Consider the following 20,787-nt stretch of genomic DNA (forward strand, 5'->3'; position numbering starts at 1 on the left):
CTAAGCCCTAAGCAATTAAAAAAAAAGGACACGTCTTGAATGAACTTCCGTATTCCCACAGACTGCTCTATAACATAATCATTTTTTTAAAAGGTGTTATTAGGTACTTAATATGTTGAGTACTAGCGGACCCGACAGACGTTGTTCTGTTAATGCACACACAAAAATTCATTCAAGTCGATCCAACCGCTTACTTTACGTATAGATAAATAATCTAGATACTGACTGCAGCGCCATCTACAGGGCTGATTTGTGAATCTAAGCCATGCAGGGAACCACCCAAACGCATACAAAATAAAAAAATAAACAGTCTCATGGCATCAGTAGTTGTGAGATTGTGTATCACTTAAAATATTAGGATTGCTAAATTTTATATAGTAATGGAACTTTTTTGTTATAAGAATGTTCGTTTGTTTGAATTAAGATTCTTTGTAATTTTATACTTTTTTTAAATGACTTAAAAATTGTCTGCTTATTATTATCATAAACAAAACTTTAAATGTTCTCATATAATCAAAACGATTTCTATTAAGAACGCTTTAAAAAAGCCGATTCAAAATAGGTACGTCCTTTTCACATTTTACTCCTTATGATGATGATTTTTAATTTCTTGTTGTATTTGTAAATTTCGGGATATATGCGGTTTTTAGGTATCCTAACGTGTTAATTTTTTTTTAAATAGAGTATTACGAAATCATCTGGTGGCTCTTCGACTAAGGAAGTTAAACAAGAACCTTCCAAACCGGAAGCCTCCACGAGCAGCACCACGCCAGTAGTGAAAGTGAGAGACGGATCAGCTCACAAACATGCCGGAAGCGATACAAGGGTATGTAATGTTACTTTACTTCGGTATTTAATTCCTATGTTGGGTACTGGTAACGCGTCTTTTGAGTCAGTACAGATATAGCATGCTTTAAGCCAAAAAAATAAAAACACAAAATATTTCAAGTGTCTTAGTGTCGGGCAAAGCTTAGCTCCTAAATGTCCTAAGTTCCGTTCTAAAAAAACCGTAATTCTATTGCAATTCAAACTTTGAACAAGCTCTCGACATTGCCTGAATTCACTTATAGTCTTTATAATAATATCGCGAATACAGAAATTATTCGAAAATATTAACTATAAAAAAAGAAGTCTGGCCTTTTTGTTTCACAGCAGTGAAACTATGCCCGTTCCGCTGTGACTATGAACTGAATTAACTAACCAACACATTCTTTGATAAAATTACACGCGCACTCCTCTCGTTATTTGATGGTACTGTGCGATATTTTTTCCCTGAAATACAAACGACGTTAAGATAAAGTCAAGCCTCAAAATTTTCCATACATGTTCTTTACTAGAAAGAGTCGACTCGATCAATATTACACTTCATTGTTATTTTTTATAAAATCATTTTATTTATATTTATCAATGTGTTTTTAGTCAATGGGACAATAGTTCTATACAATCAAGCTAGGACTTTGTGGTTTATTTTCGCTGTGACGTAATGGGTTCTGCATCGATTTGTATCGGACAGTTTTTAGTAAGACCTTAAGACCTTACTTAATAGGATCATTTCTATAATAAGAACAGTCTTTAGTAATCGCTTAGCTAAACATGAGTCGAGAGTTCATCGACACTGGCTAGCTAAATTTGATATCCGAAAAATTAAAACTATCGTAAAAGGATTTTTTTTCCAACCCCTTCAATTACCAATCCACAGATGATGTAGTGCCATAATTTTTAATGTGTTCAGTTAGTATCTAAACGAACGAATGTAGAATTAAAATTCGTTACACAAAAAATAATAAATAATACAAAACGTTTTAATATATTAAATGAATTCATAAAAAACATGTACTCACAATCCACAAAAATGTCAAAAAAACATAAATTCGTCAGAAATTATAGAATTAACGAGATTTTTTTGTGCATTCGAAGCCATCTTTATGTTCTTTTGTGCTGTGAACAGTATTACCACACATTGACGGCATCGTCGTCCCGACGTCCTAGCGCCATGGCGAAGGTCATGGAAATGTTTCGAGGTCGTTCATCCATCCCGGGTCAAGCTCCGCCAACGGATGCTGCCGAAAAAAGAAAAGCGGTAAGTACATACACGAGTTCTGATTTCTATGAAAGAATACAGGAAATGGCCTGTTGAGCTTGCTTGGTTCTTAAAATCCTCTTTCGTTTTTTATTATTTTTATTATTAGGTAGGTAGACGAGCTCATAGCCCACCTGGTATTAAGTGGTTACTGGAGCCCATAGACATCTAAAACGTAAATGCGCCACCTACCTTGAGATATAAGTTCTAAGGTCTCAGTATAGTTACAACGGCTACCCCACCCTTCAAACCGAAAGGCATTACTGCTTCACGGCAGAAATAGGCAGGGTGGTGGTACCTACCCGTGCGGACTCACAAGAGGTCCCACCACCAGTAAAAGCATATTGATTTAAACATATTGAATTGTAAATCTGTATAGTCTGTGTGTAAGAGCTGATAGCACGAACCCTTCATCTTGCTTAGATTGGTAGTACTGTTATGACGTATTTTCTACGAATAAACCAAATACCCTCGATTCGTAGGTTTTGAAGAAGAATTGATAACAGTTCTTTGACACGCACGAATCGGTAACAGTGTCCGAAAGTAAACCAATCATTAGATTCTGTTTAAATGCTACTAGCATCCACTATTGTAATGTTTTCCATACTGATAGTGAAACGAATTCGCAGGTGGCGATAAGGTCATTCAAAGTACGTCTTATTATGCCATAGTTTTTGGTGTCACAATTATTAATTACAAAAAAAATAACCGATTGACTAGACCAGTTCAAGGCTTACTAGGTGTATTAACGCAATACCGCCACAAATGTCGAAAGACTACCTTCGCCATACCATGGGGACTCGCCTGAATAATTGTATGTGGCCACTAGTACCCATCAGAGCAGAGTTTGGCTTTATTATCTGTACTAGAGGTCCCGCAGTAGTCGAAATTCGACTATAATTAATTAGAATTGTAAGTTTGTACACTATTATGATTGTATTTTATACTTCTATAATCACAAATTTCGCCAAGACTACACTGTAAAAAATATTAACAAAGGCAAACAATATTTAATCTGTTCTCAATTTGACAACAGACGCCAAGAACAAAAGTTTGACAATAAATAGTATGCATGCGTGTGTGCGTCAAATACATGGTATGTAGTGTGTGTAATGTTTTCTTTATTGATTTAATGTATCTTTTATGCATTATTTAAAAAAAATATTAGCATTGTGCACTTCTTCTCTATATTCTCTATAAGTGTGGAAAATTTCATACTCCTCCGTCCGCGCAATTTTCGTAAATAGGGATACAAAGTTTTTGCTTCACGTATTAATATATAGATATCATTTAACTTTTATCCACAAAGCAATCCCAGAGAACGTTTTTGTCACTCATGATCCGGTTCTGGACTTAGTTTCCCTACAGGGTACTGCTTGGATGCTGTAATAAGTCCTTCAAGATTGAGGATAGTTCTCAGTGGTAGACTGCTGCTTAGTCGTAGCCTTGACATGGCTATGGGTGACGGTGATTACTCACCATGTGGAGACCGTCAGCCGGTCTGCCTTCGAAAACATTGAAATACTTTTTTTTATTTATTGCTTAGATAGGTGGACGAGCTCACAGCCTATCTGGTGTTAAGCAGTTACTGGAGCCCATGACATCTACAACGTAAACGCCACCCACCTTGAGATATAAGTTCTAAGGTCTCCAGTATAGTTACAACGGCTGCCCTACCCTTCAAACTGAAACGCATTACTGCTTCACGGCAGAAATAGGCAGGGCGGTGGTTCCTACCCGCGCGGACTCACAAGTTGCCCTACCACCAGTAAATATCCACCCACATTGAAATATAAGTTCTCAATTGTACTGAAAAGAAAAGCTGTTGAATTTTTTTAAATAGCCCAAATTTTTTCGACACATAAATAGGTGGATTTAGTGGTATCTACCCGCTTCGGCTCACGATAAGCCTTCCCAAGAATAGTAGCGGTGATAAGGTTTATTATGAATTTTATTATTATTGGGACAGATATACCGTTTAATTGAAATAAAGGTAACTGAAAATTAAAAAATAAACATTAGTAAAGGAAAGGGGGAAAGGATGAAGGGTCTTTTATGCAAGTTGAATAATATTGTGTAAATATTGGATAGCGCTCAAAAATGTTGACGTCATTATATAAAATATTGCGGTTTTATTATACAATATTTTGAATTGCATTTTAATTAGATTCTAAAGAATTATGGTTTATAAAGCATTGTCATCTTTAAGAAAACATAAAAAAGGCCACTGGGCCTTTTAGTAAAATGCTCTTCACATCGTTAGCAATGCAATAGCAATTCGTGTTCCGATTATATAATATTGTGCTCTTGCGAATTGATTTAAGGCTTTCAATTGGTTACATCCGTCGTCTGGTAGAATGTAATAAATTAATAATCTCTTTGCTTGTACTGAATATACTTGCTCTCTGTTTAGTACTGTCCAAGAAATAGAAAAATTGGATACAAAATAATGCAGTGTACAATGAAGCCTATAAAATAATACATAACAATAAATACAAAGTGGTTTTAAATAATTTTATTACAATTCCAACAATTTAATTATAATACATAACGAACAATACGATTTATATACATTATGAAGATTCCTCGTTGAAATTGTAACTTTATCTTGGTGCTATTCACTGCAGGATGCCATTGTTCCCTCTAAAACACCGGATTCGAGCGCAGCAGCTGTAACAAACAATTCAATGTACGTTGCTACGACTAACTCCGTTGTTCTTATTCTTTAGACCCCGTTATCATAAACAGAACGTACAGTGTTGATAATGCACGTCCCTATACAACGTTAAGAAATAAACAAGACTATAGCGTATCGCATCGTGCGACCGACGCACGGTAATCGCTCATGATAAATCGAGGCTAAATGAATACGGAAAATATTACTTAAACGCCGCGCCGAGAATACGCGCTCGTTTCGACCGAATTAAGCGGACACGATTTAAACGACAAAAGGTGTTAAAAGTGTTAAAGATGTACGAAATATTTTTAAGTAAATGTCGTCTGTATGAATATGAATCTTATATGTTGCGGTAGTTTCGAATAGTTAAAACCAGACACGCGATACACTACGCGTATCTCGGTCCCGTAACAGAAACTAACTTATTGCTTTGGATATCGGTCGCTTGCGTTGTCATATTGCATAATTAAAAAACGTCTCGTGACGGCTACGTTATCTCAGCAGCCAAAGAAATGCTTCCATGATCCGACACCGACGTGTATAGGTAAAAACGTGTTTAAGCGCCGCCGAACTATTCGACTGAACACCCGTAACATTTGAAATGTGTTAGTGAACAGTGTGCCACTATGGCGAATTACTTCAGATGGAAAAAGGGAAAAAGAGATGAGGACGTCTTTTATTCGGAGAAACCGCGCAGCAGGTCGTTAGATCCACGTTCTTTGGAAATTAGCGGGATCCGCCTTGTAGCACAACACTATCAACATTTGCAGCAACAGGTAATGAACACTGTCTTTAGTGCCCTTCCTCCGTAAATATTGAAGAAATAAATAAAAAAAACCTACCTACTAACTACGTATTGCTTTAAAACAAAAATACCTTTCATTTTTGTTTTGACGCCGAGTCAGTTAAGTTTTAAGAACACTGGTTGGGTCATGTTATCACATAAACCTCGGACTAAATCAGTTTTGGTATGTGTTTTTGTGATAAAAGATATTTTCAATATTTGTACAAAAGAACGTTGTAGGAAGGAATTGTTTGTGCGTTGCGTTGCTTAGTAAAAACGATGCGTCGTATCGTATGCTTGTGCTAACAAATGATCGAGGTCGCAGTTTTATGATCACTAGGTGGACAGGTCAATTGAAATGATCGTAATATTGAATACGTTACTTTAAGACTTAGATTGAGCGCGAAGACTATTGTTTGGCCAATCACAGGGGTACAATGAGTATTAAGTTATAAGAAAAACAAATTCTGCAGTTCCATTTTTTGCAAACCGAAATTTACTTTTATGTCTTTTACTTGATGTCCCTTAACCCACTAGATGAGGTTCGTTCGGATACAGTATTTATCCCTTTTGTAGTTTTAATCGGTTTAATAAATCCCTGTCAGATTGGGACAAGTCTACAGAAGTGGTAGATTTGGTATTAGTAGATATTTAGGAATCAGTGGAAGGCTTAAGCGAAGATAATCAAGTGATTATATTTCTAATATAACACTACTGCCACTACTAAGAATAGTCACGCTACGATAAGTAGAATAAATATATTATTTACTTTTTTATATGAAAATACTTTTATTACTATCAATTTATCAGTAGTATAAATATACTTATCGTTATATATAATTTGTTACTTATAGTCTCTTCAGCTATTATTCCGTAGATGCATTGTTAAAACCTCCAGCTTATTGAGTTAGTATGCTTCCTACCCCGTCTTTGTTCCGAAGTTACATCTTTACCTTATTTATTTACCTAATTTCCTCTTACTTAATTGTTCTTTGAGATTTAGACTATTTATATTGTACGTGTCATATCTGAAAGGCGTAGTAGCAGATACTCCAATGTCTATTAGTGGCTGGTGGTAGAATTTGTCTTATTTGCCTACCTAAGCTTTTTTTAGTGAAGACGGATCCCTGGTCGGAGTGATTGCTGCTACCTCATGACATAAACCAATTTGTGAATTAATACAAAATTGCAATGTAGCAAGTAACAGCATATCCAAGGCGACCCTTAACCCCCTAAATTAATGTATATAGGTAGCCCTATCCATACATTAGTATGTATGGAAAATGTTTCTGAAACTAAAGCGGTAGTAACTGCTACAATGTAATTTAATTTTATCGTTTTAAAGATCGTATTCTGAGGTCTCAAAAACAAAAAACAGGTGGCTCACGTCCCTCAGGTCATTGGCGACTCGACTCCGGGAGACCGCTCCTTTTCAATTATACATTTTAAAAATAGTATTAAAATTAGATGCTAATAAATAAAGCTATTTTGCCAGCTAAGTAGACTACCAACTCTATCCGTTCCAGGGAATGGTTAACCTCATACCTCAAAACATTTATATTGATGTTTTATTTGTATATCGAACACAGTATTCGTCACTATCATTGTAGAATATAAACGGAATCAGTGCATTTAAAGTCGATAAAACGCCTTATATCATTTAAATTGCTTACGATTGTTGGATGCGACTCAGATATTTAACTTAAGTGTTTTCGTACATGCCTGCTTAACCCAAGAAGGGTTGACGTCAGGCAGGCGGTCGCTCGTAAAACTCATGCCAAATCCCTATGTAGCATGATAAGAGGGACATGCTGACCCCACATAATGTGGGATAAGGGTCTCAGAAGTTTTCATATTTTCGTGCACGCCATAACTTTGTTCTTTTTTATTTTAAATCTATTACTATTGTGTACTGCTGTATAAAAATAAACTCTATCAGCAATTGTTGTGAGATTAACGAAGATTTACAGAAGAAGAAAAAGAATAAGGCTTAAAATTTTCGAAGTCTCATTATGTGATCAACCCTTTGATGTTGTTAAGGGCATGTATGTCGGTTATGTTCAAGTTAAATGTCTACATTAGCTGGTCAAAGAATGTATCGGATCGCATTTCCTTCGAAGTATTCAGCGACACAGTTTCGTTGACGAGAAGGTTAACGAAATGAAAATAATAGGGTGTAATCCGATGAGCTTCAATGCACACCGGATCTATCAAACGCAGCCGTATCCCCCGGACCTGTCGGAGTGACACTAATACGATCTGAAATCTGCATCTCACGATGATAATAATATTAAGAACACGACAATCGTGGAGGAAAGTGTAAAGGATAAATTTTACACAGCGCGGCAGCTTACTTCGCAGACCGATATCGCGACGGTCCGTATATTGTTGTTCGGAACCTTTATAACTTGCGTTACTTCTGGAAATGTAATGTCGTTAGCGTGAAACCGGTTTCTGATGAATTTCATGTATTGTTTTCAAAGTTGGTGACCGGTCGATATTGTTTTGAGCAGAGCCGCCTCCTTTCCCACGATGGGATTATGTGTAGGTTTTTATGCGCTATAAGCAATAAATGTTTTTAGTTATTAATTCGTGAACTCCGGTCACGCTTCACGGTGACTATCGACAATTGTATGAAAAACATTAATTTCTTCGAATTGTTCGGGAATCACCTGCCGTACTTTAATTGTACTATCACAGAATCCTTCCCTCGAGTTCCAACAACAATTTCGTTACAATTGGACATGTTTAGGAATGCATCGAGGCCATTTGTTGGATCTTGCTTTTCTTTGTGCAATTCTTCCGAACTATCTCATATCGGTGTGATGGGATTACAATCGCCTATAGATATGACAATGTGAATGTCGCTACTTTCCTTAAGACATGAGGTCTAGGTCTGTAAAACGGCTACTGTAAAACTGGAGCGCATTATTACTTCGCGACAGAAATCCAGAAAAACAAAAACTCAAACTTTTCAACACGAACGTCAAACGCGAATAGACATGCAAACCTAAGAAAATAGCTTTTGTACATTATCTATATGATAAAATGACGAAGTAACAAGTGATTGATTGTGTCGGTCTGAGGATCATGGTTATGTTAGCGCAGCTGTTGTTGTCGACGAAAATTAATACACTCCTTAATTTTACTAATGCTTTAAAGTTTTCAAGTCTTGCGAATGACGGATCAGCAATTTTCATCTCACCCTCAAATTTATATTATAATACATTAATAGATTTCCTAACGAGAATAATCATGAGCTGATTTCTTTTCATCCATTCCTTGTCAGTTGAGTGATAACTATACATATCTGTAGGATAACAACTTTTTGGTAAATAAATGCAATATTTTTTTCCTTGGAAACCTGACCTCTAAACCAGCGGCTCTCAACCACCGGTATGCTGCAAGCCCCTGTTAAGTGTGTCGCAAGATACAGGAATACGATATTTTTATCTGAAGCGACCCGGAAGAGTTGTATCTCTGTGGTACATGTAACATGTGTGGTGACTGTACTGACTGCAAAATTTTCATGTCTGTTAATAAGAGCAAAAAAAGGTCGAGAACCGCTGCCGGAAATTATAATTTTTAGTTTACTACTGACTATTTGTCATTCTGAATCCGAATTTGGATGATGATAGATGATACAGTCATTGTACAATATAATCGAAACTTCGAAATCAATTAAGCTGGTTTTTTTTTATAATTGCCCGTGTACGCAGACATACATATGGCCCACCTGATGGTGAGTAGTTACCGTCGCCCGTGGACTTCAGCAATGCCTGGGGCAGTCCTAAGTCGCTGCCTACCGTGGGTGGAATCACTTACGTTGTAATTACTTAACTAACTACTTAAAAATAACGGGTAGGTCCGGAAAAAGAAAAAACACATTAAACGATAACTATATTGTCTTTTTTTTGTTTGCTTTTTCACGAGAACCACACGTAGTTCATACAAAAATCAAAGTTTCAAGTAAAGCTGAAATAGATGATTCTATACCCCTAATTGTCCTAACATCGTTATCAGTAGGTATTATTGAAACTACAACATAAACACGAATCGCCCTACTCAGTATCCTATGTTCTTAGGGGCCTTTGTTCTTCATTAAAATTCTTATTTTCCTCATCCGCAAACATGACCTTTGAACCGAAGCAGTCAAAAATAAAACTGAATATATTAAAAAGTTTCTTGAATAAATTACGCACGTTGTTCACACGAGGAGAATTTAGTTTAAAGATTCATTGTTCACTTATGATTTATTTTGATGATAAGCTAGTGATATTTTGGAATCACGTTGGCTGATTCTGTTCCATTTAAAGAGCTCCTTTGAAAATATCACACGTGAGTGATCCAAGGAGTGAGTGAATGCTTAATTTAATATAAATCAGGACGTATGTACGTGGTTTACTATAATTTGAGCATTTTAGATTAATTTTCGTAAAGTTATTAGGTATTTGAATGCAATTGAAAATATAAACGCATTTTTTACTAGCGTAGATAGGTGAGTGACATTCTTTACATCAAGTGACTATCGGTCACAATCTGAGTGCTTCTTGCATTGAGATCCAAAAATGAAAGTCTATTCGTGCTCTGGAATAATGGCTACATCAGACAATTCGGTCCAAATTAGTACTAGTTTTCACCAAAGTTCTTTTCATTAGAGTATTCACCAAGAGGATAGTCGGCTCTTTTTCCTACATGTTCTAGTAACCTCGCGGGCTGGATCACACTAGATTCACAAAGCGAGTAGGTGAGCTCATAGGGCTCTAACCAGAGGACGTTGCCAACACTACAAGGACAGTACTGACAAGATCCGTCAAGAAACTCAGTGGGCTGTGTCTATGGGTCAGCTTACTCGCCGAACCCTTTGTCGCAGGCGACGGGTTCGACGAGAACGGTGGCCGGTGCTTGAGGTACCTAAAAGCACCGTTAATGAATCGGAAGGGGCCGAAATGAGGTGTTTAGGGCGACGTCGACTCTTTACTAGTGAGTCCGCAGAATCGGGTATGTAGTTTTCGGTGGCCACGACAAGAGAGTTTTCGTGTCGTGCCGCCTTCTGAAAGTGGCGCACTGATGCCAACTGAAAATACTTACCGATGGGGTCAAACTTCAGATCATCATTAAGATTCACATTCCTCATGAGCCACGGTGAACACGCTCTATTTTTAATGCTAGTTTTAACAGCTGTGAGCAAGCTGTGAAATATTTTTATTATTTTCTTAAAGTGTCAAAATGCACAAATTTGATAATTGAGGTATTTTTATATTTATTCTTTATTTATTTGTACACACTGTTAAAATAATACAGTAATTGCGATAAGATATAAAAAATGGCGAGCTTAACTCAACAATTGAGTTATCTACCAGCTAACCGTTCTCAAAGAAGGAAAGCTTTACATTAGTGGGTAGATGAGTTTTTTTTTATTACTTAGATGGATGGACAAGCTCACAGCCCACCTGGTGTTAAGTGGTTACTGGAGCCCACAGACATCTACAACGTAAATGCGCCACCCACCTCGAGATATAAGTTCTAAGGTCTCAGTATAGTTACAACGGCTACCCCACCCTTCGAACCGAAGCGCATTACTGCTTCACGGCGGATATAGGCGGGGTGGTGGTACCTACCCGTGCGGACTCACAAGAGGTCCTACCACCAGTGATTACGCAAATTATAATTTTGCGGGTTTGGTTTTTATTACACGATGTTATTCCTTCACCGTGAAAGTCAATCGTGAACATTTGTTGAGTACGTATCTCATTAGAAAAATTGGTACCCGCCTGCGGTATTCGAAGACCGGTGCATCGCTACATACGAATGCACCGGACGTCTTATCCTTTAGGCCACGACGACTTACAGTGTACAGTGTGAGTACAATCTAATTAATTTAATTATTGATACTATAGACAATAACAATAAAAATAATAAAAATAAACACTAATACATAATATATCAAACTATATACATACACAATTACACACATAAATAACATTAACAGAGCTCAAAATTAAATAAAAAACATATACCTATTTTAAAGTGCTTATAGTGTAAATGTGTTTTTGTAATTTTAAAACAATCCAGTTGTTTTCTTCCTCTGTTAGATTAACAGTCACATGAACAACTTTGATAACTATGACGCACTGTGAGAACATACGCCTTAAATTTTTTAACAGGAATTAATTTTTTTTTGTCAACTTTAGATTTTTTCTTCAATAGAATTGGTTGGTCTTACTTTATATTCAGTTTATAATAGTCTAGTGTTGTTGCATATTGTAACAAAGAATTTCTTTCATTACGAGAATAATGACAGACACGAAAATATCACTAACGTCATGTAAGCGCCCCACAACCAATGATCACTTCGCAAAAACATACATTGACTTAAATTTTCTTGATTTCTCCACAAAATTACCGCTATGGTACCATGCTGATTCCAACCATATTTGAGTTGATTACTCCCATAGCTGTGTTGGCGTAGATTAGTGCTAGTCAGTGGAGCGCGACCTCAAAAATATCGGCGTCAAGAACTGGAAGGAGAAAGCCCTGAACAGAGCAGTCTGGAGAGACATACTGGACCAGGCTAAGGCCCACCCTGGGCTGTAAGGCCTAAGATGATGATGATGAGTAGCAAAAGGTTTCGACAAACAAATTAAGAAGCTTTCGGTGTCCAGCTCGATTAAATTCTTAATGTATCACATGTATTTCGTACGAAGTGACCATTATTAACATGGCGTGACGTCATAATGACGTAGTTTCACACCCTGTAAGTCTCACCACTAAAGACTATTGGGACGTAGTCAACTTTAAATATTTAAAAATGCTTTTTGTTAAATTTTGCCTAATCGGATCAAGAAATATATCGAATCAAGAAATATACAGTAAAAGGTTAATGTGTTCAATCCAGCGAGCCTAGTTTCATACAATATCGGCGCTGATGGTATACGAAGACTCATTGGTTATCTGCGACAGAATCTTTTTATTTTTCGTCATCCTAAATAGGTTCACGGTTGCCGCGTAGCAAGTATCCGATTATCTGGTTATCTTCATATTCATGTTATCATGATTGACGATACTGACATCAAAAACCTTTGTCTGCTACCCAAGATATTTCGAGGATCCTCGTTTATCAGTCATGTTTGTGTAACCTCAGCACGTCTTGTTTATTATTTCGTGTAGTTTTAAAGAATAATTTTAAAGATAAACAAAAATGGAATCGTTCCAGCACGAATTAAAATTGAAATAGACATTTTCACTTATATGTTATTATTGTTATTTATTAATTAAAGGTATAATAACATCGTACATATTACAAAATGCACAAGACTAAATGAAATGAAAATGATCAGAAGGGATACAGATACAGTAATTGATTTCAATTACTTTATGTTTACTGTGTAATATCAAATATAGTATGATAAATAATAAGTGAAATCTAGACCAGTAACTGTATTTTCTTAGAAATGTCGCAATTTATAATCTATATAACATTCCATCATTATAAATCTTCAGATTTTTTAAAATAAGTCTAGTTTTTGCTCTAATTTAATTACTATTATAAGGATACATAACTAAGGAGAAACGGGTTTATTATGGTCCTGGTTGGGTAAACAAAAACTTTTGATTTAAGTTGAAACGTAAATATGTACATAAGTTTATATTTATTACGAATGCTGAATTTAAAACAATAAATATCTCTGAAAATTATACTATCGAATTCATTTACTTCTAAAATTTTTATAAAATAAAAAGCCAGAGATTAAAATGTTTGGAGCGTGTTTTTTTTTTAACTGTCGTAATTGTTCTAGAACATTCGAGTCCGCCAGAGACAAATGTTTTAATATATTTTTTGTTACGGCCGCGCAAAAATAAACCCCCATTCACGATTACGTAACTAACGTCAAAAAAAACAAAAACATTCGATTAGATCTAGTCTGAATAAGACGCCCACAGTGCACTAGTTACGAACACAATATCTGTCATTAATATCATACTGCGCAAGAACAAAGGCATAACGACTACATTGTGGTTATTGAAAAGATGTCCTCAATATCGCTGACCGACAATGTATTTGTTTAGTCTGACCGACCTAAAAATCTCCGAACTTGTAACGAGATATACCTGTATTTTCATATATTCAGCACGATTATTTTTCAAGTGAACTGTAAATCGAGACCCCAGAATTTAAATAAAGACATTCCGACACGACCGCTATGTGTTATGCGCATTGATTGGATTATGCTTAAACGATATCTACATAGGTTTTTTTTTCATTGGCGTTAAAGGAAAAAATAATATAAATTAGAGGTCCCGCAGTAGTCGAAATTCGACTTTAATTTATTTGGAATTGTAAGTTTGTACACTATTATGATAATATTTTATACTTCTACTGGTGGTAGGACCTCTTTGTGAGTCCGCACGGGTAGGTACCACCGCCCTGCCTATTTCTGCCGTGAAGCAGTAATGCGTTTCGGTTTGAAAGGTGGGGTAGCCGTTGTAACTATACTGAGACCTTAGAACTTATATCTCAAGGTGGGTGGCGCATTTACGTTGTATATGTCTATGGGCTCCAGTAACCACTTAACACCAGGTGGGCTGTGAGCTCGTCCACCCAACTAAGCAATAAAAAAATAAAAAATAAAATTTCGCCCAGGTTACACTATAAAAAAATATTAATAAATACAAACAATATTTTATCTATTCTCAACTTGACCACAGACGTCAAGAACAAAAGTTTGACAATAAATAGTATGCATGCGTGTGTGCGTCAAATACATGGTATGTAGTGTGTGTTATGTTTTCTTTATTGATTTATTGTATCATTTATGAATTATTTAAAAAAAATATTAGCATTGTGCACTTCTTCTCTATATTCTCTATAAGTGTGCAAAATTTCATACTCCTTCGTCCGCGCAATTTTCGTAAAAAGGGATACAAAGTTTTTGCTTCACGTATTAATATACCTAGTCAGGTCATAAATTCTGTCACATGTTTAATGTAAAATAATTGAAACAAGTTTATTCATTATGTAACCATTCATATACCAAAATGAACTTAACAAAACATAGATTCTTATGACACTAAAGTTTATTCAAAATGACCTCCGTGATTTTGAATACAGGCCTTCAATCTGCGCGGCCAGTCGTCTATCGCAGCACGAACGAGGTCCATGTCAATATCGGCGGCTGCCTTAATCAAAGATGTCTTGAGTGACTCCAAATTGGGATGAGGCTTTGAGCACGCCTTTTCCTCCAGGTGTTGCCATATCTTGTAATCTAACTGATTCAAATCTGGACTGGAGGAGGGCCAGTCTTCGTGCCGGATGAAGTCGATTTCACGCGCCGCCAGCCAGTCTTGTGTGCTCTTGGCTCTATGAGCTGGCGCCGAATCTTGTTGGAATACCCAGTGCCTGTTATTGAACATGGTATGAGAAACAGGTTCCACAAGGTCCGTCAGGACTGTATTTTGATACACAACTGCATTCGTTTTTACACCTTTCTCACAAAAATGTACCTCTGTTAAGCCCCAATAAGAAACTCCCAACCATACCATGAGCGAGGATGGAAAATGACCTCGTTGGACACGCGGAATACGGTTGCTCGCTTCTTCACTACTGTGTGCGTACACCTTATCATTTTGTTTGTTGTAGCTCTCTTCTACGGTAAAAATTTTTTCATCCGAAAAAAGAATTTCCCGATATTTTTTTCCCGCGTACCGCTTCAACAAAGCGCGGCATCTCTTCAGTCTCAGGTCCATTAGACGAGCATTCAAACGATGTCCTGTTTTTCTTAGATATGCCCGAAGCCCTAAGTCTTCATTTAACACCCTTTTCACCGTGGTTCTGCTTAACCCCATCTGAAGGGCCAACAGTTTCTGCTTACGTTAGGGATTTCTTTGAATTCGCGCCTTCACAGCTTTTATCACTGCTGGAGTCCTAACAGACCGAGGGCGACCACTTCTTGACCTGTCATCTATACTAGAGTCTTCATTGTATCGTTTGATGGTTCGATAAACGAATCTTTTGGTTATATTCAAAATTTTCAGTATGTTAAAAATTTGAATTGGCGCGTAACCGCAACGATGCAACGCAATAACTGCAACACGGTCTTCTTTAAGCGTCCACTCTATATTTAAAAATGAGTAAAAATTCTAAAAGTATACATTTTTATTTTCATGAACAATTCGAAATTCGAATTTAATAAACTTTTTTGTGGCCAGCATTCTAAAAGAAAAGTTTTTACTGTGTGACAATACTTATGGCCTGACAAGGTATAGATAGATATAAGTGAAACTACATTTATGGTCGACTCAGTCGTCAGTGACCACGAAGAACTGAAAAAAATGAAAACGTCGGAAATAATATTTATAATGCCAATGAAAATGCCAGATGAAACCGTAAAAGTAGTTTTAGTTATGCCTACGACTCGGGTAACCGAAGAAAATTCTATAAAGATTTATTAAAATCGACTAACTTCCTATTAAATTGATTTTACCAATAATACTGATGTAGCGGATTAGTGAATAGAAGAAGAAACAATAAAATTAATCGAAATATAATTTGTGATATCAAATTATTCTCTGCAGAAATTAGAAATGTGAAAGTATTAAAGGCGTTTCAATTGAATTATTTATAATAAAAGCAGAATTAAAACTTTTGAATTAAAAACTCATTTCCAACTTCATTTTCTATGCAATGCTTCCGAGAGCACTCAAAAAGAAGCACTTTCCACAGCTTTGTATTAAATAAAATTGCATAAATTGTACTTTGTAAAACTACATTTCAGAATGTTGCTCCTAATATCTGTGTAGGGGCATAAATTTTTTGCACTTACCCTTTATTATTTGTTGCGGTCATTGCCATCGATAATATATACGTACAATGCTTGAGAGAAATAGAAAAAATCTCATATGAGTTATTAATTATTAAAGGTAGGGTAAATGGTAAGAGATCTCGTGGACGAATCCCCATACACTGGACTGATCAGGCGAAAGACCTTCCTTACTGAAACCCCACTTAACGAGTGCGTGCGCCAAGCCTCAGTTCGCAAACTATGGAAAACATCTGTCAAGGCTTTAATAAACAAGAATACCACATGACCACGACTGCTCTGCCAAGAGCAACCGGCTATGATGAAGGATACTTTCAACAAGAACGATCCCACTTAATAAATATTGAAAAGTATGTATGTATTCTTCTCTCTCGCGGATTTTGTATTCGAATTTCTATACCTTTGACATGAATACTAGTTCTTTAATAAAATAAAATTAACTGTATAGTTACCCCTAAAACTGTCTGTAACTTGAATTGTAAACTGTATTTTCAGTGCTCATTATCGTATTTATTGGTTTTATGAAAAAAGCTTATTCTATCAGTAATACAGATGACGTTAACTTTTCTGTCTTTTATATAAATACATGATATTCATATGAGCCTAAATTTGTAAACAGATTTATTGTCCACGGCTCAGCCAATTTTAAAGTAGTTTGACTGTTTCATTCGAATTGATTTACAAAGGTAACAAGATTGAATCAATTTAAAAGCACATATAAAATACACGTATTGGGCATACGCTCAGATGTAGTAGTATTATAGATTCTGTGGTTATAATAAATAATTTATTCCAAGTCGTGACTCATTCTTGTATTTTTAATTTGCACGGTCATGTATGACTACATTATTTTTCGTCACATATGGCCGCTATTTTAAAAAGTTTCTTGGTTTTATCATTATCCTATTTTGATATAGATATTTGGGCTATTAGACAAAAAATATAGAAAAAGTATGTAATTGTTTCACTATAACTAATTAAATTAGTACCGCTAATTGTTGACATAATTGGATAGGTTTATCCATAGATTTTTTTTCTATCGGTAAACCTGTGTGTATTCTAGGTTATTTGTTTTACCTGAATCAACTGCAACAATCCTACTTTTTTGTCTTTACTGGTGGTGGTAGCCCAATAGTCGAAATTCGACCATACTTATTTATAATCAGGAGTTTGAACATTATTATGGTTTTATTGTCTATAATCACAGATTTCGCCAAGGCTACATACACTATGGACAAATGAAATTAAGGACAAACAATATTAATCAATTCTCAATTTGATCGCAGACTTTAACAATAAACAAAAGAGTATATATGCGTGTGTGTGTCAAATACATAGACGGCACTGAAAATTTCGGGAATTAACGAAGTGACACAACATTACTATTTAAAAATGTATTTATTGCTTTTCGAAGTATTCTCCGCGAAATTTGACACATTTTTCCATACGATGGAACCAATCATTGAAGCAACCATTCCATTCGGAAGTTGGGGTCTCCAAAATGGCCGTTTTGTAGGCGTCCACAGCTTCTTCAGGTGATGAAAATCTCTGTCCACGCAATTTATTCTTTATTTTAGGGAAAGTATAGAAATCATTAGGGCTTAGGTCGGGGCTGTACGGCGGATGGTCTAATAATTCTATGTTTTCTTGCTCTAAAAACTCTTTTGTTCTGTGCGCGGTGTGAGAACTCGCATTGTCGTGATGGAGGATGATGCGGCGGTTGCAGTTCTCTTTACGGAGTTCAGAAACGACCTGTGGCAAACAAATGCTAGCATACCATTCTGCATTAACCGTTCTTTGTCCCTCAAGAGAAATAGTCGTAACATGGCCGGTTTTGAAGACAAACGTGGCCACAATTTTTTTTGCAACACTCCGTGAACGAACAATTTTTGTTGGCTTTAACTCATTTTCGAACACCCAAACTCGTGACTGGTTTTTTGTTTCGGGTTCGTACGCGTATATCCAGGATTCGTCACCTGATGCAATGTTGTATACAGCATTTGAGGATCCTGCGTGGAATCTTTCGAGAGTTCTGACGCACCAAGTAACGCGAGCCGCTTTTTGCTCTTCACAGAGCGAATGCGGTATCCATCGGGAAAACAACTTTTTTACACCTAATTGTTCATGCAAGATTATTTGTATTTGACTCATGCCAATGTCTAAAGTTGCCTGAATTTCGCGGTATGTCACATGTCGATCTTCCTCAATCAGCTTACGCACAGCATCAACGTTTTCTTGGCTGACTGCAGCTTTTGGACGACCTTGACGGGCATCATCACTGAGCTTGACACGTCCACGTTGAAATTCAGCAAACCAGCGATAAATTGTGGTTTTGGATGGGGCCTCATCACCAAATGCAGAAATCATCCGGTCAACACACTGTTTTTGTGTTAAACCACTTCGAAAGTCATAATAAATCATCGCTCTTGAATTTTCTCGAGTCAATTCCATTTTCTCAACGACTAAACAAGTTTGACAAAACCTCGTGACAAGACCGAGAATCTTTTTTTAAATAAATAAATGGTATTCGATTTTTAAAACCAAGGCGTTTTCAATTAAAAAGATTTTAATATGACAGGAACAGTGGAAATATTCCATTCCCGATACTTTTAGTGCAGCCCTCGTACATACAACATACATTATTATACTGATTTAATGTATTTTTATTTGCATAATTTGAAGAAAATATTATGATTATACACTTCTTCTCTATATTCTCTATAAGTGTGGGAAATTTCATTCTCCGGCCGCGCAATTTTTCTTTAAAAGGGGTACAAAAATTTTTCTTCACGTATTAAAATATAGATAATTGCATAATAACAAAGTATAAATTTTAATTATTTTACTCGTTTTTTAAATGAACGAAAATGGATGTTCACCGAAGGCGAAAAAAATAGAAATGGAAATAGTTCGTGGTCGTTAAGAAAGAAAATAATGATCCGTTAAATAAAAACTTTGAAATAATTCTTTGACACATTTGATTTGCGTGAAACAATGAAAAGTTATTCGCCTATAATGTAGAATATATTTTAAGTCGAAAAACACAAAACTAGACTAAAACTTCAATTTAAATCAGTCGAGTATTATGATGATGAATGCTATTTGAAAAGGCTTAGATTATCAACCTGTAACTTGTTAATGCATTGAACAGGAAATGAGAAATTAGGTGCGTAGATATTCTACCATGCTCCTGAGTTTGAGAGAGTCGACGAGTAATTAGGCATTCTGTGATCGAGCATGCTTTATTCTTTAGTTTAAAATCTGTTTATATAATTATTTAAGCTGACAATGTGCTGTTTCTAAGCTTAACAACATGAACATGGATTATTTTAAGTTTATCACAATAAAAAGTTGACAATTCCCTATGCTGGAAAACCAATAGACGCTTCTTAATCAAGCCTATTTTCGAGCTTCGCTCAAAAGTTAGTTACACATACAAAAGGATTTCCGTCTTAACATGATTTTCAATTTTTAAATCCTTCATGCCTTCTACTAAAATTGAACTTTCTAGATGTTAAAGCTGTTGAACTTTTGTTCTTATAACTTTTAAATGACATTCTTATTTATTTGTTACAGAGGGCATTGGCTCAGCAACAACACTACGCTACAGCGGGTAAGTCTTGTGTTCTTAACCGATTTAAAAAAAAGAGGATGTTCTCAATCGATGGTTTTTTATTTGTGCTAGCTCAGAACTTTTTTGTAGGTGAACCGATTTTGACGATTCTTCACACTTTCTACAGGTGCGTTAAGGGTTGGTTTTTTGAAAAAAACTTTAGTCAAATGCACTTATTTATCGGTATTTATTAGGAGTCATTGGACTAACGGTCTCAAGTGTGTTATAAATTTTTGTTTGTTTCGAAAATATTGACTGATGAGTATAAAAGTCGGTGAAAACATTTTCTTCAAAGGTAATAATAAAATATGGCTAGCTATTCTTTCTCGACTCTCTAAAAGAGTTCAAACATTTTCTTATTTAGTTTGATAAGGTGAATAGGTTTTCCAAATCATATTCCTTATTAAATTTCTACATTCTCTTTTCTATTTTTATCATTTTCTTAGAATTATTAGATGTTTTTTAAATATTCGTTGTCAGTAACGGCGCTATGACTTCATTCAACTTTTTTTTTTGCGTAATTACGATTATCTGCTGCCTAACCTTAAATACTGATATTATTTCTAAGTTTGAGTAAAGTATGTGAAGACTCTTCAACAAGTATCTTCTAATCCAGTTATTTTGCTTAAAATATAAAAAAAAGCTCATTTGATCTCTGCGTTATTGCGATAGGTGTGTACATACATTCCAAAATAAAAATGAAGCCTTTGTTTCCAAAGCTTGTAGTTGTGATTGGAATAAACGATATAAATGATTCATTAATAAAATAATGAAATATATTCGAAACGTAGCCAAATGTATCGATTAGTAACG

The 20,787-nt window shown here is 35.7% G+C and overlaps 1 protein-coding gene across 2 annotated transcripts in view; it reads left to right on the forward strand.

The window, feature by feature from the left end:
* Nucleotides 1–20,787, forward strand: part of Snf4agamma (SNF4/AMP-activated protein kinase gamma subunit) — a 90,722-nt gene that overhangs the window by 15,052 nt on the left and 54,883 nt on the right. For both annotated transcript variants that reach the window (XM_028187258.2, XM_028187257.2), the window contains exons 6-8: nt 683–826; nt 1,949–2,080; nt 19,938–19,974. In XM_028187258.2, coding sequence (XP_028043059.2) covers nt 683–826; nt 1,949–2,080; nt 19,938–19,974 — 313 coding nt within the window. The remainder of the gene's footprint in view (nt 1–682; nt 827–1,948; nt 2,081–19,937; nt 19,975–20,787) is intronic.

This window comes from Bombyx mandarina, chromosome 01 (assembly GCF_030267445.1).
Source record: "Bombyx mandarina strain Sakado chromosome 01, ASM3026744v2".
Lineage (NCBI taxonomy): Eukaryota > Metazoa > Arthropoda > Insecta > Lepidoptera > Bombycidae > Bombyx > Bombyx mandarina.